Source organism: Saprolegnia diclina, assembly GCF_000281045.1.
Source record: "Saprolegnia diclina VS20 unplaced genomic scaffold supercont1.35, whole genome shotgun sequence".
Classification (NCBI taxonomy): domain Eukaryota; phylum Oomycota; class Saprolegniomycetes; order Saprolegniales; family Saprolegniaceae; genus Saprolegnia; species Saprolegnia diclina.
Genome location: NW_008246102.1, coordinates 72,660 through 94,158, shown reverse-complemented (window position 1 = coordinate 94,158; position 21,499 = coordinate 72,660). Strand labels below are relative to the sequence as shown.

The 21,499-nt window shown below is 57.6% G+C and overlaps 6 protein-coding genes across 6 annotated transcripts; 3 read left to right on the top strand and 3 right to left on the bottom strand.

Annotated features, from left to right (window-relative positions):
- Positions 1-8: 8 nt before the first annotated feature.
- SDRG_10405 (TKL protein kinase) lies at positions 9-5,045 on the bottom strand (the record flags this gene model as incomplete). Its single annotated transcript, XM_008616393.1, has 32 exons — positions 9-173; positions 219-311; positions 361-462; positions 502-594; positions 649-729; positions 775-876; positions 929-1,030; positions 1,082-1,177; positions 1,227-1,322; positions 1,374-1,472; positions 1,518-1,616; positions 1,666-1,764; positions 1,809-1,907; positions 1,953-2,048; positions 2,102-2,131; positions 2,183-2,272; positions 2,323-2,371; positions 2,426-2,974; positions 3,019-3,179; positions 3,229-3,321; positions 3,362-3,463; positions 3,530-3,622; positions 3,671-3,742; positions 3,788-3,886; positions 3,930-4,025; positions 4,072-4,170; positions 4,221-4,319; positions 4,368-4,466; positions 4,515-4,613; positions 4,664-4,762; positions 4,806-4,904; positions 4,956-5,045. The coding sequence occupies 32 exons, from the start codon at positions 5,043-5,045 to the stop codon at positions 9-11; spliced, it is 3,540 nt and encodes a 1,179-aa protein (XP_008614615.1).
- Positions 5,046-5,581: 536 nt separating this feature from the next.
- On the top strand, positions 5,582-5,902 carry SDRG_10404 (hypothetical protein; the record flags this gene model as incomplete). Its single annotated transcript, XM_008616392.1, has 1 exon — positions 5,582-5,902. A coding segment is annotated over one exon (319 nt), but the record flags the coding sequence as incomplete, so codon positions are not given.
- Positions 5,903-6,848: 946 nt separating this feature from the next.
- Positions 6,849-14,869, bottom strand: SDRG_10403 (TKL protein kinase; the record flags this gene model as incomplete). The annotated part of the gene is made up of 43 exons (XM_008616391.1): positions 6,849-7,446; positions 7,497-7,603; positions 7,653-7,745; positions 7,803-8,003; positions 8,048-8,362; positions 8,422-8,505; positions 8,556-8,654; positions 8,714-8,812; positions 8,860-8,955; positions 9,021-9,116; positions 9,162-9,813; positions 9,863-10,023; positions 10,065-10,157; positions 10,206-10,307; positions 10,351-10,443; positions 10,488-10,568; positions 10,612-10,710; positions 10,752-10,853; positions 10,907-11,002; positions 11,058-11,153; positions 11,209-11,307; positions 11,356-11,454; positions 11,498-11,599; positions 11,645-11,743; positions 11,791-11,886; positions 11,937-11,966; positions 12,016-12,099; positions 12,144-12,192; positions 12,237-12,785; positions 12,830-12,990; positions 13,039-13,143; positions 13,194-13,295; positions 13,344-13,436; positions 13,488-13,568; positions 13,613-13,708; positions 13,752-13,847; positions 13,899-13,997; positions 14,053-14,151; positions 14,195-14,293; positions 14,343-14,441; positions 14,490-14,588; positions 14,636-14,737; positions 14,780-14,869. 43 exons carry the CDS (start codon positions 14,867-14,869, stop codon positions 6,849-6,851), a joined length of 5,991 nt encoding a protein of 1,996 aa, XP_008614613.1.
- Positions 14,870-15,109: 240 nt separating this feature from the next.
- SDRG_10402 (hypothetical protein) lies at positions 15,110-15,661 on the top strand. The gene has a single exon (XM_008616390.1). The coding sequence runs from the start codon at positions 15,289-15,291 to the stop codon at positions 15,646-15,648; it is 360 nt and encodes a 119-aa protein (XP_008614612.1). The 5' UTR covers positions 15,110-15,288; the 3' UTR covers positions 15,649-15,661.
- Positions 15,662-15,824: 163 nt separating this feature from the next.
- On the bottom strand, positions 15,825-17,002 carry SDRG_10401 (hypothetical protein). Its single transcript, XM_008616389.1, has one exon. The coding sequence runs from the start codon at positions 16,961-16,963 to the stop codon at positions 15,896-15,898; it is 1,068 nt and encodes a 355-aa protein (XP_008614611.1). The 5' UTR covers positions 16,964-17,002; the 3' UTR covers positions 15,825-15,895.
- A 1,328-nt stretch (positions 17,003-18,330) lies between these two features.
- Positions 18,331-19,902, top strand: SDRG_10400 (translation initiation factor 5). Its single transcript, XM_008616388.1, has one exon. It carries the CDS (start codon positions 18,497-18,499, stop codon positions 19,844-19,846), a length of 1,350 nt encoding a protein of 449 aa, XP_008614610.1. The 5' UTR covers positions 18,331-18,496; the 3' UTR covers positions 19,847-19,902.
- Positions 19,903-21,499: the final 1,597 nt, after the last annotated feature.

The following is a 21,499-nucleotide window of genomic DNA, read 5'->3' as shown; positions in this document are numbered from 1 at the left end:
ACTGGGTATTACGCAAGGAGGGCGTTGACTTCGGCCTCGAACGACTTGAGATAATCGGCGCGTCGGAACTTCTTGACGGCAACCTTTTGCCCTTCGTACTTGCCAAGGACGACGACACCAAAGGCACCGACGCCAAGCGCCGTCTTGGTCTCGACATACTCGGCGGCCGAGATCTACCAAATTCTTTGTCAGCACTTGGAAGTAGTCACGGTGCAGACCTCGACCACCGAATGGAGCGTCCGATCGAAGATCTTTTTGGCCATCGAGGTAGAGCCGCGCTCGATGGCAATGGTCAGCGGTGTCTTCTTTTCCTACAGCAGACAAGTCGTTGCGTAATGATGTGGTTCGTCACAGTCGTACGTTGTTCAGAGTCGCCAAACGGATGCGGGACTCGGCGAGAAGCATGTCGAGCATCGCTTCATTATCTGCAAGCACCGCCAAATGCACCAGCGAGCACCCAAGCTAGAGTTGCGTTAGTGTTGTTGACAGAAATATACTCACCTTGTCCTTGATATTGCAGCTATAGGGCTGCTCCAGAAGATACGCAAGGCGCCCGACGTCTGCCAAACGCATCGCTTCCAGCAACCGCTCTCGCTACGACACACACATACATGTTGTCACTCCTATGGGTTGGCGGCTCCGACGTACGTGCTCGTATGCAGGCCGAAGCAGGTCGAGCATGGCGCGGTCTTTCTCTGGTTTGACCAATTGAATAGCCCACACACCCGCCTAGAGAAATGATCAAACACCAAGTGTTGCATCAGTGAGCCGAACCACCAAATCCCGATGGTCGACATCAACGCCGGCGTGCAGCAGGGTCCGAACGATGTCGTAACACTTCGTGGACGCCGCAACGTGCAAGGCAGTGAACCCATGCTATCCACAAATACGTCTCTCAGAAGCTATGTAAGAGCGAAGGAATACTCACAGCGTTGGGCCGGTTGATATCAATGTCGGGTGACTGTAGAAGCGCCCGAACCACGTCTGCGCGATTGTGATGAGTTGCCATCATCAGCGGCGACGTTAAGTTCTACACGAGTGGAATGCAACAAGCCCTTGAGATAACGGCGAAATGACGTACGAACTGGGAGTTGACGTCGGCGCCTCGGGCGATCAGGGCCGGGATGACGTCGGTGACACCATGTTGGCAGGCGCTATGCATCGGACTCTGCCCTTTCTACTCGACAATCACAGTGATGGGTGCGATGTAGACCGTGAGACGTTACCGAGAGGGCGCTGATATCGGCTCCGGCCTCGACGACGAGTGCTGCCACGTCACCGTGCTTGTGCCGAATCGCAAGATGCAGCGCAGTGTCGCCACTCTACAGTACGCAACAATAAAGCCCTGCATATTCATACCACCGAATGATGACCTTGTCGCGCTCCGAGGTCCGGGCGTGGCGCGCGAGAAGGACGGCTGCAATGTCCTTGCCGCCGTACATCGCTACATAATGCAACGGTCGCTGCATCTCCTAGTACATGCATTGAGGGGGTAATTCAAATACGGCGCTAAGTACCTCAGAGGCAGCTTCGAGGTCGGCGCCCGCGTCCAAGAGGGTGATGACATTGGCCAAGTGCCCGGCTGCAATCGCAGCATGCAATGGCGTTTGTTGCTTCTACACAGATAAATGCAAATGAGATCTTAGTGCCCCAGCCGCCGCCTACGTTGGTCTTTGCATTAACGTTGATGGTTTCAACGCGGAGCAGTTGGTTGATGAAGTCACTGCCGCTACTCGCTGCGGCATGCAACGCTGTCATACCCAGCTATACATTCGATGAGCATTCTTTCTCGGTTTCAAAATACGTACATGGGTAGCGCTGTTGACGTCAGCACGGTATTCGAGCAACAAGTTCACAATGTCGCTGTGGCCAAAATGTATCGCTTTCATCAGCGGTGTTTCCATCCCCTACAGATGCATTAATGACCCACCAAACGTGATGCCTCGATATACATTGGTTGCGCAGTCGGGGTGAACACCACTCGCCAGCAAGGCGCGAACGTCATCGAACTTGCCGGTTTCAACGGCCGCGTGCAGCGCCTCCTCTGGCTACATTGGCAGCATAGGCTGTGAGAACCCTGCCTCGGAGATGAATGGTGTACAGTGAGAGAGCTCTGGGGCCGCCCGATTCTCTACAAGAGGCATGACGCTCAATCGATGTCGGAATGCGAAGAGGTACGAACCGAGGACATGATTGGCGCCGCGGGCATGGCTGGCATCGCGTCTTCGACGTCAGAGGGCATCGAAATGGCCTCGAGGACTTGAAGACCCGCCTAACCAGATTCATTGATTCAAATGGTGTGTACAGCCGAAGTCGAAGTACCGCTCGGTCTCGCTCAAAGGCATGCATCGACGGCACGAGGTGCGGTTGTCTACGTAAATGGAGACCGGTGTAAACACCAAACAAGGAGTACTGCACGACGTACGCTTGCAACATTGGACGCAATAGACCGACGATCTTGGCCGCCGTCGGACGGCGCGATGGGTCAACTGCCGTGCAATCCGCTGCGAGAGCTTGGGCCCACTCGGTGCTCGCATCGGTAGGGTTAGGGTACAGCGTCCGGAGGAGAATCCCAAACGAGTGAATGTCGGCGGGTGTGCCGTAGCGACTTCCGGACGTCAGCACTTCGGGCGCGCGCCACTTGTTGGTGCCAGCCCCCGTCGTCATGTACTTCGACTCTTCTTTGGCGATACCGACGTCGCCCACCTTGATGTAGTGGACCGATGAGAGGAGGATGTTGTCGGGCTTGATGTCGCGATGGACGACGTTCTTGGCGTGGAGGTCGTGAAGAGCGTTGGCGACGACCCAGAGAATCTCAATGGGCGTGTATACCACGGGCACAGGTTCGTCGTTGGCCAGCATCTCAAGGTACGACGTGAGGTTGCCGCCGTCCATGTACTCAAAGAAGAGCTGCGGCGCATCCGAGGCGGCATCCGCCGTCGCAAGTAGCCGCACAAGGTACGGCGACGGGTTGCTATGCACGCGAACTGTGAGTTCAAGTCTCCGTCGTCGTCCTACTTTTTGAGAATTTCGATCTCGTAGCGGAGGTTCTCGGCCTTGTTGCTGCTGTTCACAAGCATCTTGACAGCGACCTCTTGGCCAAAGAGCGTGTCCTTGAAGACGATGCCGTAGCCACCACGGCCGACTTCTTGAAGATGCACCATCGAGCGAGCCGCCACCTGCAACACCAGCAATTTGAGAATCGACATTTCCATGAGTTCAGATGACCTCAACCACCGGTTTGGTCTTGCATTGGTGCAGCTTCTCGATGAGAGACTGGACCCCCAACTTGGCGGCAATGGCTGTAGGTGACTCATGGAACTAGAGCATTTGAGCATGGACCATACGAAACAGCGACTACCTTGTTGACGCAGCTCGTGTCGACAGCGGGGTCTCTCAAGAGCTCGGCCAAAAGTGCATCGTGGTGACCAAGCAGCGCCAAGTGAACGAGCGTATTGCCGTGCTAAAACCATGTCAAACATAAGGCAACCTAGCTTGTATGTTGCGGCTCCGAGATTTGAGATTGTACCTTGTCTCTCTCGTTGACGCTCAAGCCCTCGGCCAGCAGCGCTCGAACAGCAGCCAGGTTGCCGTGGCGCACTGCATGCAGCAGCTCCATTTTCTAGCCAGGAAGAACGAATGACCAATCGAGCTCCAGCTACTGGACTACCTTGGTGCGTACGTCGTGAAGGACCTGTAGGACGCGGTTGTCACGAGCCACCATGACTGGCGTCAACCCATTCTGTGGGTAATTTAGTTTGGCGTCGTAGGTAATATTGACACGTACTCTGGCTGGTTTGTCGAGCTCGGCTCTCGCATACGCTAGCTGACGCACGACGTCTGCGTGGCCATTAAAGGCCGCTGCATACAGGGCCGTGCCACCAAACTACAAATGCGAATGTGATGCGGGGTGTCAACACTTTGTTTACCGTGAAATCCACTGCGTTCACGTCGACACCGTGACTGAGCAGCAGCGACATGATCTCCGAGCGGTCGTAGAAGGCTGCAGGGATGATGCACGGATCCTACACCATGGTTGAACTGCGGTTATGATGTTGTGCAAGAGTATACGGCGTCGGGGTGGTTGACATTGGCACCAGCTTGCAGCAAGGCGGCCACTGCGGCGACATGGCCTCGCATGCAAGCAGCGTACAAAGGTCCGACTCCGTTCTGAAATAGAGTATCAGTGTATCAATGTTGCAACACCATAGGGTACATACCGGTGCAGTCGCGTTTGGATCAGCTCCCTTGGAGACGAGAAAGCGAATCATGTCGGCGTGGCCACGGTTGGCAGCGTGAAAGACCGCCCCATACCCCTCCTAATATCATTGTAGAGACACAAAATCCCTGTGACGAAAAAATCGTACCTTGTCGACGCTATGCAGGTTGGCGCCAGCATCGAGCAGTCGAGAGGCCATGGCTAGCAAGCCTCTCTCCGCTGCCACCACGATCGGCGATGCCTTGATCTAGTGGAGCAAGGTTAGCGCAATATGCATTTTGAGTATGGGTATTACATAGGTGTTGTTGTCGTTGACGTTGGCTTTTGCAGTCAGAAGCACTTGGACAATCTCGTCGAGGCCGAGCTGCACTGCAGCAGCCAGTGTCGTTCCATCCTAGCGCAGAATGTTGTAGCGAGAGGCGTTCGATCCCGCAGCGCGGTTACCCCGTTGCTGTGGTTGACGTTGGCGCCATGCTTCAAAAGCAACTTGACGAGATCGACAGAGCCACTGGCGGGTGAGATCATGAGCGCTGTTGCGCCTCTCTAGCACAAAATCGTGAGAGTTGTCCTTTACTGTACATCACACCGGTGTCTCCAAGTCGACGGTGGCGCCGGCGTTGAGGAGCATCTCGGCGATGTCAACATGTCCTTCCATCGCTGCGACGAAGAGCGCAGGCTCACCTATCTACACGACGCGTGCGTCTGGACGGGCTGTACCTACAACAAGCACAAATACCTTGTTGCGGCTGTTGGGATCGGCGCCGTCATGGAGGAGCTCGGCCACGGCCGCCGTATCGCCTCGTTCAACGGCTTCCGCAAGACACATCAACTCGGTTGTCTGCGGTCAAAAAGGCAATGAGGCGTCGCGACAGCACGACCCTAGCAATCGATTTATAGAGGTATATCATTTGCTATGAAATGATAGTATGTGTTGTAAGAGGTTAAATACCCGTTTCGCGATTTTGATTGGGCACATCGCCACCATGACAGAAGTTGCAGCTGCCCTGGGCTGTTCATGTTGATACAAATGATCAACGATGCGCACGTACCGGTATTTCCCACGAGTTTCGGAATTTTTGTCTGGAAATGATACATCGTGTCGCTTTCCCTGGGTTGAAGCTATCGCACGCACAGAACCAATGTGCACAGGACCGTCATGACACCAGAGTGAGGACCGTTCAGCACCATAGAGCTCATAATGCGATCTCCCAGGACGCGTCTCTACCGTGTGGGAATGCTGATACTCGAGTAGCCTCAGCTGCACTTTGATATGCTCAGGCACGCTCGCCATTGGTGCGTTTCTACGAATCACCTTCACAAACATCATCTATTGGCTGAAGTCTATCCATTTTCCGGATACCACCGCCGTGGGCGCAGCAGCGCCGACCACTTGCCGACTGCGCTGACGGCCGCTGCCGCTGCTGGCGACGAGGCCATGACCACGTACGTGGTCGTTGAGCTTGAAGCCTTTGCCGAGTTCCGGACACTTGACATGCACGAGTCGCTCGAGATCCAATGCCTCTTGCATACCATGAGCAAGCAACTCAAGTCTACGATCGCGCCCAAACACTGCAAGGCGAGGAAGACCATCCAAGTCGTTCGCGGTGCATTCCTGGGTATTTGCTTCTCACTCTATTTCTTTATGCATTGTAAATTTCCGTCGGAATGCCCCTCGATTAAGGGCGCTTAATCGAGCTCGTTTTATTTTTAAATCGAGGCAGGCGGCAGATAGATGGAGGATGAGCTGCACGGTGCAATAAAAATACTTTTGGGAGCGTGGCCTCGTAAATCGGACTCCTCCTGATGAAACAAGCCAATCAAAAGCGTGTATTCAAAAATTAAAAGCCAAATCGTCTTATTTATATTTAGACCTATACGTATAACAGGCTTATTGGGAAATGCAGCATATAAAAATATGTAGTTTTATAGCGAGAGTAAATCGAGGCTTGAGCTTGACCAGTTCGAGCCATCAAGATGGCATGCATGATGGCGCTCACGATGGACGCGCCCTGCACTATCGTCGTTCTTACTACCCGTAGCTCCCTCTGCATGCGCTGCGCCTTTAAGCTTGTCGTACATGTGGATGAGCGCGTTGTCAAGGATTGAGATAGAGCGAGGCCTCAGCCACGGGTTCAAGGACGGAGGAGTGATCTTGGTCATCATGGTGTTGTTGAATTGGCTCAGTTATGCGTGTCTCCGATGAGCTCTTATCCGCAAAAGCTTCGCAGCTCATGGCGGCGAGGACTGACACGCGTTGTCCACGAGAGAACGGAAAGCTCGACGTAGAGGCGTCCTGTGTCCGGGCCATGCATGGCGTCGAAGCGCATCGCGTCCGCTTCGAGGTCTCGTGGACGAATACAAGTTGGGTCGGGCTCGAGTAGAACGGCTCGAACGCAGTTAGTACATTTGGACCTCGTTAGCGGAACTCTCGCGAGCTCGCTAGGACCAAACCCGCTGAAATTCACAAGCAAGGTATTGGATAATTTTGAAAATCGCAAACTCGCTAATTGGTGCTCTCTGTGGTGCACAATTGAAGCACCGATACTAAATAAGCTTTTGCGATCTCAAATACTTTGCTCGGGCTGTACTAGACAACTACGATACACTAAGATTCGATCGATACGATTGGTTAGACCTCGCGTAAATCGTCGCCAAAGCGCCGGTGCAGCTGCTCGACGACTTCAGCAGCTGCGGGGCGACGACGCGGGTCCGCCTGCAGGCACTGGTGACCTAGCGACCGGATCCACACGTCACAGTCGTCACGTAGCGCTGGTCGGACACCCGCAACGTCCGTCGTTGGTATCGCACTCGCATCGTCGTCTTTGCACGCCAGCGAAAACGTGTCGAGCTCAGTTAGGAGAACGCCAAACGCATACATGTCGGCGGCGAATGACGGCGGCGTGTCACCCGCGAGCACCTCGGGGGCCGTCCACGCCAGCAGCGCCTCGTTGGTTGCCGATGCACCCGGGATACTGACTCGAATGCCCCGCGCCGCAGTCCAGTAGACGTTATGACTCGTGAGATACCCGTGAACGAGACCGTGGGCGTGGACATCTGCGAGGGCCTTGGCAACACAGATGGCGATCGGCACTCGCATCCGAGCTGCGGCAACTACGTCGCCCGAGTCGCGCATCCAGTCGGCGAGGCTCAAGCCCGTGGGCGCAAGGACAAGGACACTGGCGGGTCGTGCGACCGCCACAATACTCTCGAGAAATGGCGAAGGGCATCTGATTCGAATGCGTTGGTCGACGACTCGGCACTGTAGTCGATGGGGTACCTGGCAATGGCCTCGAGGTAGCTCTCGTTGCTGATGAGACGATGCACGAGGTCCTGGCCATGCACCGTCAAGACAACACCCGGCGCAAGGAGACACGCGACTGGCAGCTACACATATTGTCTATCCGTGCTGTTTGAGTTGAATGGCTGTCGCTACCGTGGGCACGGGGTCGGCGACGAGGGGACTCGACGCTCGGACCAGCATGCTTTGCCCCGCCAGCGTGGCGCTGGCCCACAGCGACCGATCGATCTATTGGCAGTTCTCAGCCGACGTCCACACAGGAGGCAAGGCTCGATCTCTACTGACCGCGGTGCTCGAGTTAACCAGTGACGTGACGAGGTCCGTGACGCGCTCGGGGTCAGCGTCGGCCGGATACATTTGCTCGTATCGCAAGAGGTCGTACTTGAGAAATGCGACGTCCGGCGACAGCGGCTGCGTGTTTTGCGGTGGCGCGTGCGTCAACCAGCGCAGAACGCTCTTTGGAATCTCCGAGAGCATGCGCGGAACCTACGGACCTGTCAAGGACGGCGGCGACGATCGAGAGAGCGTACCGCACACGTTGCGGTCGATCGAAGCGCTAGCTTGAGCCGGACGTAAAGGCGTCGGAGTGGATTCGCGTCCTTTGGCGTATGGGCGCACTGCGGGCAACGGTCGTCGACGATCGTCATACTCGTCTCATGGCACGCGGTGCAGGTCCGCAGCCAGTTGACGGGACGACTCCGGTGGTGCAGCCGCACGAGGCGCCGGATCACTGCCCGTTGGCGGTCTATCGACGGCGCATTATAGTTACAGATAGCGCACTTGGCTTCGACAAGGTGCCAGTTGCCACACGCCCCACAGAATATCGTGGGCATTCCGGAAGTTTCCTTTTTCAAAATGGAAATATATAAACAAAATGACAATGAACAAGTCGATCAGGACGTACTGGCGACGCAGCGGCCGTGAGCAGCGGCAGTACATCGACGAGAAATTTATTCGCGTGGACGATCTTCAGCGGCGTGATGCCATCCTATCGAGAGACGCACGTTGGCAGAAGCCTCGACTGCATTCCGTCGCCACCATTGCAGGCTGACGCACGTCGGCCCCGGTTGCAAGCAGCTGCGTGATGCACGAAAGACTAGCTGCGCCAAGGGCACACACGAGCGGTGTCTTGCCTTCCTACACACGTCGCGTGAGCCAATTCCGCAGTGCAACCCTAACCCTCGTTGACGACGTACGTGATCTTGGGCGTCGACGTCGGCGCCCGCATCGATAAGGAGGCGCAGAACATGCTTGAACCGTCGACGAGCTGCTTCGTGCAGCGGTGTGCGGCCTCTCTACATCCCACCATAGGTCCTTGCCTGTGTGAAATAGACATGTATACTGTCGCGTCGTTGACATCGGCGCCGCGAGCCAGGAGCAGCTGCACCGTGTCGGTGGCTCCTGCGGCCGCTGCGGCATGCAGCAGCGACAAAGCACCCTAATTAGTAGAGATGAGATGGCCAAGGACTATGTTTACTCTTCGTGTGACAGAGGTGTCGTTACCGGAAGAAGCGTGCGTAGCGAGAGGCTGGAGCTCAGCATCTGCGCCACGAGGTTGGCGTCGTCCTTGGCCACCGCACGCATGTACGTCTCAGCCACCTAACGCCTCACAGTATGAGTTGGTGTTGCGAGAGAAGAGCATACGCTCATGCCGGCGGCTGTTGCAGTCATTTCATCCTGCAAGATCGCCACAATTTGGTCGGCTGTCGGCCGCGCGGTGGGGTCACCACGCAGGCACCGCGTCACTAGCCGTTGCAACCACGGCTCGCATTCGGTCGTCAGCGTCGGGCGAAGGGTGCCGTTGATGACACCGCGCGCAAATGCGATCGGGTCTTGGACGTCGTGGTCAAAGTACGGCAGTTGACATGTGGCTAGCTCCGTGAGGAGCACGCCGAACGCGTAGATATCAGCGGGACAACCGTAGACGGCCCCTTCTGCTTGTAGAATCTCGGGCGCCATCCAGTACCGAGTACCAGGCGCTTCGGTCATGTCGGTGGCTTCGAGCCGCGTCAGGCCGAGGTCGCCAAGCCGGATCCCGCCGCTCGTACTGAGAAGGACATTCTCGCTCTTGACATCGCGGTGCACCAACTTTGCTGCGTGCAGATCGCGCAAGGCATTCGCAACGACCCAGGCCACGCGGAGGTTGGTCACATGCACCACCGTCCGCTGGTGCCAGCGCTTTTGCTCGAGGTGCGTGCGCAGGTTGCCACCGTCCATGTACTCAAAGAGCAGCGCTGGCGTCTCGGAGCCTTGGCCAGCGATCGCAACGAGCTGTACAAGGTACGGGGACCGACACCTACGTTATCATTTGCATCAATGCTTGATCGACGGCCATCCAGTTGTACTTGAGGAGAGCATCGACTTCAGCTGCAAACGACGTGCGGTGGTACGTGTGTCTAAACTTCTTGACAGCTACCTTCTCGCCCAAGTAAGAGCCAAGGAGGACAGTGCCGTAGCCGCCAACACCAAGCTCGGCCGTGGTCACGTCATACTCGGACGCTGCTATCTGCAAACACCATGGTCGACTCACCGCATGCGAACGCGTACCTCGACCACCGCGCGGGCCGTGCGATCAAAGAGCTTGGTCGCCATGGACGCGTCGCCCCACTCGATCGCGATCGCCAGCGGCGTCTGGTGCATCTACCGAACTGGCTTCCATGGCCAGCACCCAAAGAGCTATGAGCGTACGTGGTTGCGGGTACCGCAGCGGACGTCCGGCCTCGCGAGGAGCGCGTCAAGGACCACTTCGTTGCGTGCGGCGACCGCCAAATGCACCAGAGAGCACCCAACCTATTCACGCCATCATCAGCTAGGACAACGCACTCTCTACTACCGCGTCGACGACGTTGCAGCTGTACCGCGCTTGCAAAAGGTCGGACAGACGCGCTACGTCGGCTTGGTGCACGGCCTGCAGCAATGCCCGTCGCTAGCATGCCAGTCGCCACGGGCATACCATGGCGTACGGCGTACATGTTGGTAAGCGGAGCGGAAGACCTCCACCATCGCGTCATTGTCCTTCCACGCAAACACATCGAGGGCTCGTAGTCCCGTCTACAAGGCGGTCAGGACATTGGGTTGTTGATGGAAGCAGCACCGTCTCGGGTAGATCGTAGTCGACACCAGCCTGCAGCAACGTCGCCACCATGTCGACGTAGCCCTTCCGGGCCGCAACGTGCACGAGCGTCGCGCCATTCTACAGGTATGCAAGCAATGCAGCGAATGGCGAGGTCGTACCTCGTCTCGCTCGTGAAGATCAATGCCTTGCGCGGCGATGAGTGCGGCAACCACGCTCGTGTGGCCGTCAACGATGGCCATGTACAGCGGTGACACGCCATCCTAGACGGCAATGTCCACATACTTTGCGTCTTGACTGCGTCGATGAAGCATACATGTTTGGCGTTGACGTTCACGCCGTGCACTAGCAAGGCCGGAACGACGTCGGCGACGCCGTACTCGCACGCAAGGTGCAGCGGACTCTGTCCTTTCTACTCATTGCCAAGGGCATGAGTCGACCCTAGTACATGCTGTCGCAAGAGGTACGTAGAGAGCGGTGGTATCGACGCCGGCCTCGACAAGACGCGTCGCGACACGGCCATGTTGGCGCAAAATCGCACTGTGCAATGGCATCTCACCTCCCTACGTGGCGTCGTGTTGGTGGTCCTTCAGCTGGAACCCGAGATGAGCCTCGTACGCCGTTGCGCGCCGCCGTCTGCGCACCCAGTCGCAACAGCACAGCGACCGTGGCTTCATCGCCGATGATGGCGGCGTAGTGCAACGGTCGGTTGCCATCCTACACAAAATATGCAATTTTGTCACCGACATTGACACGGATGCGAACCGTGTCAGCGGCTTCCAAGTCGGCGCCTGCGTCCCAAAGAAGCATCGCATGCATCGATTGCCCGGCGGCAACCGCCATGTGCAGCGGCGTCTCGCTCGCCTACGCACTGAGTGATGGCACGCACCAGTGTAGAAACACGCACGCGACTGAGCGGGTCAACAGCTATGGTTGGGACGCGCAAGAGCCTGCGAAGCATATTCGGGGAGCTCTGTCGCGCAGCTTCGTGCAGCGCCGTCATCCGCACCTACGCCTCGATGATACACTGCCTCGAGCGTCGTCGATGACGTACGATGGAAGCGACGTTGACGTTCGCTCCGTACTGGAGGAGCAGCTCCACGAGGTACACGTGACCAAAGCGCACCGCGAGCATAAGCGGCGTTTCCCGCGTCTATCCCGCCACGAGATTCTTGTCGCATCAACATGAAGGTGACGTACCACGCCGGCGCAATCGGGGTGCACGCCTCGCTCGAGCAATGAGCGGGCTGCACCAAAGTCGCCGGCTTGCACAGCGGAGTGCAGCTCTTCTTCTGGCTAGACACACAAGATCTTATTTTCGTGGCAAAGCCGACGTGCAAACTTACGCTGAGTGGTGCGCCCGACCGCCCCAGTCGCTACAAGTCACCACTACGTTGGGTGACGCTTCAAGGACAAGGAGGCTACGATGGGGGCAAACACCGGCTCGTTCATCTGCACCGGGCTTGATTGCATTTGCGGAACCAGTGTCTCGAGGAGTCGAGGACCCGCCTAGCTTTCTGGTCGGGAATCGTTGAGGTACACGGCGAGCCTACCGCCCGATCCTTCTCAAAGGCTGGGAGCGACGCCACGAGATCGGGCTGTCTGCATCATCCATCACAAGGTGCGCAATAAAGAAACGAACATACGACTGGAGCTTGGGCAGCAAAATGCTGATGAGCTTGGCCGCCGTTGGACGCCGCGTTGGATCCACCGCCGTGCAGTCCGCTGCGAGAGCTTGGGCCCACTCGGTGCTTGGATCGGTAGGGTTAGGGTACAGCGTCTGGAGGAGAATCCCAAACGAGTAAATGTCGGCGGGTGTGCCGTAGCGACTTCCGGACGTTAGCACTTCGGGCGCGCGCCACTTGTTGGTGCCAGCCCCCGTCGTCATGTACTTCGACTCTTTTTTGGCGATACCGACGTCGCCCACCTTGATGTAGTGTTTGGATGAGAGGAGGATGTTGTCGGTCTTGATATCCCGATGGACGACGTTCTTCGCATGGAGGTCGTGAAGAGCGTTGGCAACGACCCAGAGAATCTCAATGGGCGTGTATACCACGGGCACAGGTTCGTCGTTGGCCAGCATCTCGAGGTACGACGTGAGGTTGCCGCCGTCCATGTACTCAAAGAAGAGCTGCGTCGCATCCGAGGCGGCATCCGCCGTCGCAAGTAGCCGCACAAGGTACGGCGACGGGTTGCTATGCACGCGAACTGTGAGTTCAAATCCCCGTCGTCGTCCTACTTTTTGAGAATTTCGATCTCGTAGCGGAGGTTCTTGGCCTTGCTGCTGCTGTTCACAAGCATCTTGAGAGCGACGTCTTGGCCCAATAGCGTGTCCTTGAAGACGATGCCGTAGCCACCACGGCCGAGCTCTTGGAGGTGCACCGTCGAGCGAGCCGCCACCTGCCTCATTTTTGGCATCCAAGTACATTACAGTGTCGAGGGTTTTACTTCGTGAGCCATCGGGGACATCTTGCCGACTTGCGCTGCATGTAGCTGCAAAAGCAGCGAGGACAACCCGAGCTTGGCAGCAATAGCTCGAGGCGACTCCCCAAACTACAAAGAACATCATTCGATTTTAGAGCTTGGCATCGTAGACAGAGGACCTTGTTGATCTGGTCCAGCTCGACAGTTGGGTCTTGTAGAAGCGCCGCGACAAGCGCTTCGTGCCGGCCGAGCGTTGCCAAATGCAGTAGCGTATTGCCATGCTAGCTCAGATATATAAGCTCGATCAACGGGATCGACTTGACTCCTACCTCGTCCGTCTCGTTGGCACTCAGGCCTTCGGCAAAGAGCGCACGAACGGTGCCGACGTCGCCGTGCCGGGCCGCATGCAATAGCTTCATTTTCTAGCGCAACCCATGCGACTACTCCCTAGCTCCGCCACAGTGAAGACGTACTTTGGTGCGTACATCCTGTAGGGCAGACAGGACATTGGCATGCCCGTGCGCTCGAGCCAGCATCACGGGCGTCTGCTCATCCTACGCAACGTTCGGCTCGTCGCCTTCCAACTACAACATAGTACACAGGTTGACACGTCGAGCTTGGCGCGGGCATATGCCAGCTGCCGCGCGACATCGGCGTGGCCGGTGATGGCCGCTGCGATGAGGGCGGTGACGCCCTACTGAATCATGACGACGTAGTCTTGCTCTATGAATGCGAACCTTTGCGTCGGCTGCGTTTACATGTGCCCCTGCGTCGAGGAGCAACGAGACAGTGCGGAGGTCGCCGTACGCCGCCGCTGCAATCAAGCAGTGGTTCTACGCCAAACGGGATATATCCTATCCTATTATCCTATCGCAGGATCGCACTGCCTGTGGCAAGTTGACGTCGGCGCCGACGTCGAGTAACGTCGCGACGGCATCGACGCGCCCACAGCCGCTCGCCGTGTACAACGGTGTGTAGCCCGCCTGCAAAATACTGTATCAATTTTTCAATTTTTCAATAGGCAATGTGGCAACGTACGTGCGACAGGACGTTCGGGTCGGCGCCGCGGACGACAAGGAAGCGAATCATGTCGACGTGGCCTTCCTGCGCTGCGAAATAGACGGCTCCAAACCCGTCCTAGGCGCAGCGACATCGACGTCGCTCTACGCAGCCAGCCTACCTTGTCGACGTCCGAGAGCATCGCGCCATTGTCGAGCAGCCGAGCGGCCATCGCTACAATCCCCTTGTCTGCTGCGACCAAGAGGGGCGACCGATGGCGCTACATAAGGGACCTTCTAAGCCGTGCGAGATACAGCCAAACGCGGTACGTCGGTGTCGACGGCGTGGACGTTGGCGCCGGCGGCGAGGAGCTCGTCGACAATGGCGACGTCGCCCACGCTGATCGCGGCATGCAGCGCCGTGCCCATCTAGCGTGTTTCGCTCGTTCAGGCTAGCGACCATCCAGCAGCGCATACCCCGTTGCCATGGTTGACATCAGCGCCATGACCCAAGAGCAGGTGGACAAGCGCGACGGGACCTCCGCGCGCCGCGATCGTCAGCGCTGTCTCGTGGTTCTACACCACGTCGTCTCGCCGACGCCATCAAGCCATGTGTCGTATACCATGTGGAGCTCGTCGTCGACGGCGGCGCCTGCGGCAAGTAGCAGCTCGGCCACGGCGACGTGTCCTTCGATCGCTGCGACGCAGAGCGCCGGCGATCCAATCTAGCACTGGGGTCAACGGTAGCCGTGAGGTCAAGAGCGTACGTTGTTGCGGCTGTTGGCATCGGCGCCGCTCTGCAGAAGGGCAGCGACGGTCGCCACGTCGCCACGGACGACAGCGTCGAGAAGGTCCATGCTCACTGGCCCGTGCGACGACCTGACAACTTCGTCACTGCAGCAAAAGGGCAATCTTGCCACGCCCATCGCACAGTGATAAGCATATCCAATTCTGCGGGTTTGCTTTCGCATATCGACTTGTAGAGGCAAAGCTCGCACGGAGCCTCCGTGCGCAGGTGGCGCGTCCAACGACGACTGGATCGCGGACGTCGACACGCATATGCGCAGTAGGAAGCGTCGCCAGTGTCGCGTCCAGGCTCTCCAAGCAAACGCGATCGTCTTCGGCGGCCGAGACAGGCGGGTCCAGCGCCGCTGCAACAGGATTTGATATTCCGCCGTTTTCATTGGCTAGCATCCACGAATCACCGTCGTGATCGAAGGCCATTGGCTAAAATTCGGCTTCGTTTCCTAGCGTTGTGTTCGTGGCCAAACGAGACATGGGCAGCAAGCGCAGCGCGGACGAGATGGAGGCGACCGCGCCGACGGACGCGACGGCTGCTGGCGACGAGGCCATGACCACGTACGTTTCTGTGGAGCTAGTAGACTTTGCCGAGTTCCCGATCCTCGACAAGCACGAGACGCTCGAGATCGAAGGCCTCGAGTCCGAGACGCCGATTTTGCGCATTGGCGACTTTACGCTCTACGGCGTGTACGAAGATGCGATTGGCACCGACGTCTTCTACGACCTCCAGTCGAGTGAGAAGAAGACGCTGCATGCCATGAGCAAGCGGCTCAAGTTTACAATCGCGCCCAAAGACAAGGAAGCCTTCCATAAGAAGACCATCAAGGTCGTTTGAGATGTGTATAGCGTTCATCGTGCACGCTACTAGCATGGCATCGCAGGGCTCTGCACAGGCGCAGGTGCCATATGCAACGTCATCAAGATGAGGTTGCTGGATCGACCAGGAGATCGACGTGCATCTAGCACAACCTACGACCTCGTGCAGCCTGCGCCGCTTCCACAAAGTTTTGATACCAATACACAAAACGTCTAGAGCTATATTCGACTTGATGACACACACGACAGCACAGGACAACATCGTCTCACTTGGACGGGACAGTCGCGATCGCATACAGTGGCGCTCGGGACCACCACGACGTCGATGGCATTTGAACGACCTGACCGTCGTCGAGCAGCTTGCGTAGGTGCATGCGGACATTGCGGGCGGCCGCCAGCGACAAAAAGTACGGTAGGGACGGGTACATGGCTGCCACAATCGTCGCCACGTCGACGGGCCCCTGTGATGTGAGCACGGCGAGGATCTCAACTTCGCGCTTCTGGCGGTGGCTCAAGTACATGTCGATGGTATCGATGGCCTTTTCGACGACAGGGCCATGGCCAGGGTACAGCCGCGTGGGGTTGCACGCACGCAAGGCGCGGAGCGAGGTCATGTACTCCGAGAGCGACTGGAAGGTACACGTACCTTCGCCCAAGACGCAGTCACCGGTGAAGATCGCATCATCGTCGAGGACAAAGCACACGTGGTCGTTGGTGTGGCCCGGCGTGTACAGCGGTCGCAGCGTCGCGCCGTCCGTCGTTAGCGCCGAGTTGTCGGCAAGCAGCGTCGCGAGGTCGTGGATCTGGAGGCCGTCGATGGCATACGCGTTGGACACATGTGACGAGCACTCGCAGGATGACGGTGTGTACGTGAGCATCTTCCAGACTCTAGCTTCCGGGAAGCGCGCCTGGAGCTGCCAGAGACCGCCGATATGGTCAAAGTGGGCGTGCGTTAGCACAATGTCCGAGACCGTCTTGACGCCATGCGCGGCCAAGGCCGTGAGGAGGAGCTCGAGGTACGCCGCCGACCCGTCGCCCGTGTCGATAAGGATGCGCGCGGGGCCAGTCCCGACGACGTACGTATTCGTGCCCTGAAGCGTCATGCGCCCGGGGTTGAGGCCAAGCACGCGAAGCACGTTGGGCGAGAGCTGCTCGACGGGTGCCAGTCGCGTCAGCGTCGGCGACGACCCCGAGATCGCGACAAGCCACGCCATGGCCCGCGCGCGGAGCTTCACATAGACATGCGAGTGGACGGCGGCGGCGCAGAGCCGCTGGCGCTGCCAGAAAAGCGCGACGAGGAGGCCGCCGACGGCGACGCCAGCCCGAACGTCCATCGTGGGATCGATCCTGTTTTGCCGAAGCTCCGAAGCCGGTCGAACTCGGCAAATCGGTTTAACCCATAAAACCAAACGGCAAAACGCGTTATTTGAAGCCCGAGATCGGAGGAGTTCCTTGGCGGGTGATTCTTCGCGGCGGAACGGCGCCATCTTCACTTCAAGGGAAGGCGCCATCCAACTGTGTCCTGCACATGCACGCGGATGTCGATGGGTTGTTGCCGACACGAGTTGCTTGGAGGCGTTAATCCTTTGGAGTAAAACGCTGCGTTTTATTTCCCTCCCGATGGTTTATCACAGCGCGGAGCATGGTTTTAGCCTCCTCAGTGCACACGCTACAGCAGAGACATCAAGGCTGTAGGCTAAAGGCGACATGCGTAGCCGTTGCATGGCCAAGGCTGGTGGCTACGGTCGCAGGTGCAGCATCGGACGCTTCAATTAGCGGCTCGTCGTCCGGTTTCGAAGTTAAAAACAGAGGCCCAAGCAGCTAGCTCCCGTAACTCGTGCGTAGTACATACATGTAGCTAGAGCTAGAACGTCGTACAGGCGCCTGCTGTGGAGCGAAGAAGCCGCCTGGTTCCGCCAGGATCTTTTTGAATCTTGCTGTTGCGACGCGGGCAGCGCTGGTGGCCACCCAACAAATAAGCTTGGTTTTTGTATGCCCAAGAGCGTCGCTCGTATAGACTTGAGGTTTGTATTCCACAACCACCAACATTCTCAACCTCTCGGAATACGTTTTTGCCTGGGCGTCACCTGCAACTAAAACCACGCAACTTCATATGCGTTGAAGTCTCCCAACGAGCGGTCGTCGACCCCTTACCGTGTGCGCAATCGAGCGTCTACTACCCCAGCCACCTTGTACTCAACTGTCCGCAACACACAAGGCTCTATTCGTTGTGTATAGCAGTGTAGTTACCGCTTCGCATCAACCTACGATGGTTGCTGGAGCGCCTATCTTGGCCTCCAACGGCCAACCTAATGCACAGTCGTGCACCAAACCTCGTCAGCCTCTTGGGATCTCTAGCGTTATGATAGTCTATGCATATCACAGTATATCGTGTTGACTCCATCGCCCCGTCTCTCTCGCCATTCAAGAGCACTTCAACAGCAACGTCCTCGGCCATCATTGCAGCGCCCACACTGTCTCGGCCACACGTATCGCACATGATGCTAGCACGTCGCTAGATTGCCTTGACTATATGCGCTTGTCTTCGCTGCATCATTGGTGGCGGCTTGGTGCATCGCTTGGTGCATCGCTTGTCGGTGGTCGTTTAAAGTTGCGTGTGTTTAGCTCGTCGCCGATGGTTTCATAAAAGGTAACAGGTTTTTTTACACTTGGTTTCAGTATACGTCGCGGCCCCGAGGTGACTGGTGGCATTAGCAAATTTGCACGGCTCTCGACGGACCCGCTTCCCGCTCCCTCCACGCGCTCCTTCCGACAGCAAGTGCATGCTTTTGTGTTATAACCACTGCTTCTGCTACCCCAAGGACAAGAACAAGCCCGTTATACACGTCTTCTAACACATTCTCACCATGTCGAACATCAACATTGCCGGTACGACGCCCGTCGACGACCCCGAGTACCGCTACAAGATGCCACGCCTCGTCGCCAAGATTGAAGGCCGCGGCAATGGCATCAAGACCGTCGTCGTCAACGCGGTCGAGCTGGCCATGGCCCTCCACCGCACGCCCGGCGAGGTCACCAAGTTCTTTGGCACCGAGCTCGGCGCGCAGTCCAAGTACGACGACAAGACCGAACGCGCGGTTGTCAACGGTGCGTTTGATCAGTCGGCCATGCAAGCCCAGCTCTCCAAGTTCATTGAGCTCTTTGTGCTCTGCCCCAACTGCCGCCTGCCCGAGACCAAGTACAAGTTCAAGGGCAAGGATGCGATCTTCCACAAGTGCTTGGCCTGCGGCGCGGTCGAGCCCGTCGACATGAACCACAAGCTCACGACGTACCTCATCAAGGAGCACACGGCGGCCAAGCGCGCGGCCAAGTCGGGCGACAGCAAGAAGGAGAAGAAGGAGAAGAAGGCCAAGACTGCCGACGCCGACGCCGACGACGAGCCCAAGAAGGAGAAGAAGAAGAAGGACAAGGACGGCAAGGAGAAGAAGGAAAAGAAGGAGAAGAAGGAGAAGAAGGAGAAGAAGTCGAAGAAGGCCGAGTCCGACTCGGACGACGACACCGCCATCAAGGCCGACGTCGACTCGGACGATGAGATCGAGTGGCACACGGACCTCTCGGCCGAAGCTGTCGCGGCCCGCGCGCGCGAAGCCGAGGCCATTGAAGCTGCGGCGCATGCGGCCATGGCGGCCAACGCGGCCGAGCAGGCGGCGGCCGACCAGGCCGCGGCGGCCCTCGAAAACCTCAACGTCGATGACGATGGTGCGATCGAGTCGGCGGTCGAGTCGCTCACGGCGTTCCTCTCGTCGGCGCGCACGGACGCGGCCATCTTGGACGAGGTCATCAAGCAGCAGACGAATGCGGCGCTGCTGGTGGGCGACCGCTTGGCCATCTTCTTTGGCGCCGCCTTCACGGCGCAGATCCTCGCGGCCAACGAGATTGCCAAGTACGCGCGTGTGCTCGAGAAGCTCGTCGACTCGGAGCGCCTCCAGTTCCAGCTCATTGCGCTCACCGAGCACTTTTGCGCGGTCAAGGTCCCGTCGCTCCTCAACGCGTTCCCGGTGCTTCTCAAGCTCTTGTACGACGACGAAATTCTGGCCGAAGACACGATTCTGTCGTGGTCGGTCGACGAGACGCGCCGCAACTACGCGCACTATGAAGTCACGGACGCCCATGCGGCTGCGCTCAAGAAGGCCCTGACGCCGTTCATCGACTGGCTCGAGAACGCCGAAGAGGAAGAGAGCGACGATGACGAGTAGGTCGTAATGGTGATGGCTAGCCGAGCCTAATACATGATCTTTTGCATATTCCTACACTGCTGATGCTCGGACGACGTCGGCCATCGAAGGTGGAGGAGGTGTCGTGAGCTGACGTGATAGCGCTACTGGTCTGCAGGCGTTCTGGAATCGTCGGTTCTGGTCATGAACCCAGTCAGCTCGAAAGGTCAAGGTCTGCGTGGTTGAGGTTGCTATGAATGAGTGCCAACCGTGCAGGAAGAACACGACTCCTCTTGAGAGATACGCCCAAGGCGATGACACTGGCGCTCGGTTAATGCTTGTGGGCTATACAGGTGAAGACGACGCCAATGCATTCCGCCGACAACGCCGGTTCCAACGACGGCGACGTCGGGCGATGGATTCCGAAGGTCGGCTTGGTGCATGTGTGGACGCCTGCTTGACCACTCGCTGTGACAGCGGACCGAGCCGCCATGACCAACATGACCTCATGGTGATCATTGTGATACCGCAATCGCACTGCTCGCGCCAGACGTCGAGCTGCGTACGGGTCGGTGGGATCGACGAGAGCGCAGTCGCTAACGCCTTGTCGAGGAGGTAGGCGTAGCTGTCGTCGAGGAATAGGAGAATAGTCGCGTGGCCATCGGTGGCTGCCGGCTTGAGTTTTGGTGGTTGCCTTTCCAAGCAGTTGTCGCTGATTGGTCGTGGCAAGGGTTGCAATCTTCCGGATATGCAGGCCGTATCCGTAACAAGACTGCGATATCGTGGACGAGCTCATCAAGCAGGAGACCAATGTGGCGCGGATGGTGGGCGACCGTTTGGAAATCATCTTTGCCGCCGCTTGTACGGCTTAGATTTTGGCGGCCAACAAAATGACCACGTATCTTGAGAGGCAGTCGCACCGCCGCGGTCATGGGGTATATCTACAGTCTGCAGGAGGCGCGCGTTCGAGCCCCGTCGGTGTTGTCCCTTCTGCGTTTTTCTATTGCGATCGGGACCATCAAGGTGGTTCTTCTTACGCTCGCTCGCATAGTCCGTTTCTGCGACATTGTTGCTTGGGTTTGTGGGTGCGATGCTCAGCAGGGTCCACCTTCAGGGACAACTGACGGGCGAGACTTCCTCATTCTCTTTTCCCACGACGTCGATACATACACCAAGTTTTGCGCACGCTGTCCCAGGAGCAACTACGCCTCAGCAACACGTTCATTGGCTGTGTTTGGCGAGGGTTAGGTGTTGTTGCAAAGCTTTGCGCTGGGTTGTCGTGGCGCTCAAGCATGCAGTACAGCTGCTATAGTATTGCAGCAGTAAATGGCTCTTTGCGCGCGGATACGCTCTGTGGTGGGGATGGCGTCCTTTGGTGCTTGGCGCTGCAAAGGTTGAGAGTCAAAATGCGGTTATTCGAAGCCCCTTTGCGTTCAAGTATTGCCAGAGCTTAGTGTGGAGCATCCCACCATCTGCACGGCGTGCAACCGAACGCAACGTCGATGACCGCAACGCTTGCACGAAGCTCGGGGAGATAGGCTTCACTTTTGCATTTGCCACACTTGGGCATCATGAAGTATTCGCTCTTGCGCCTCGCCATATGCGCCGCCATCGTCGTTGCGGGTTTCTCCACGGAGCACCATGGGTGCGATGTGGATACCCCGACGAGTACACCGGTTCCCACTGTGACGACCA

Bases quoted from the DNA above. Each gene is read 5' to 3' on its own strand.
- SDRG_10402 (XM_008616390.1), top strand. From the start codon at position 15,289: ATGGGCAGCAAGCGCAGCGCGGACGAGATGGAGGCGACCGCGCCGACG.
- SDRG_10401 (XM_008616389.1), bottom strand. From the start codon at position 16,963: ATGGACGTTCGGGCTGGCGTCGCCGTCGGCGGCCTCCTCGTCGCGCTT.
- SDRG_10400 (XM_008616388.1), top strand. From the start codon at position 18,497: ATGTCGAACATCAACATTGCCGGTACGACGCCCGTCGACGACCCCGAG.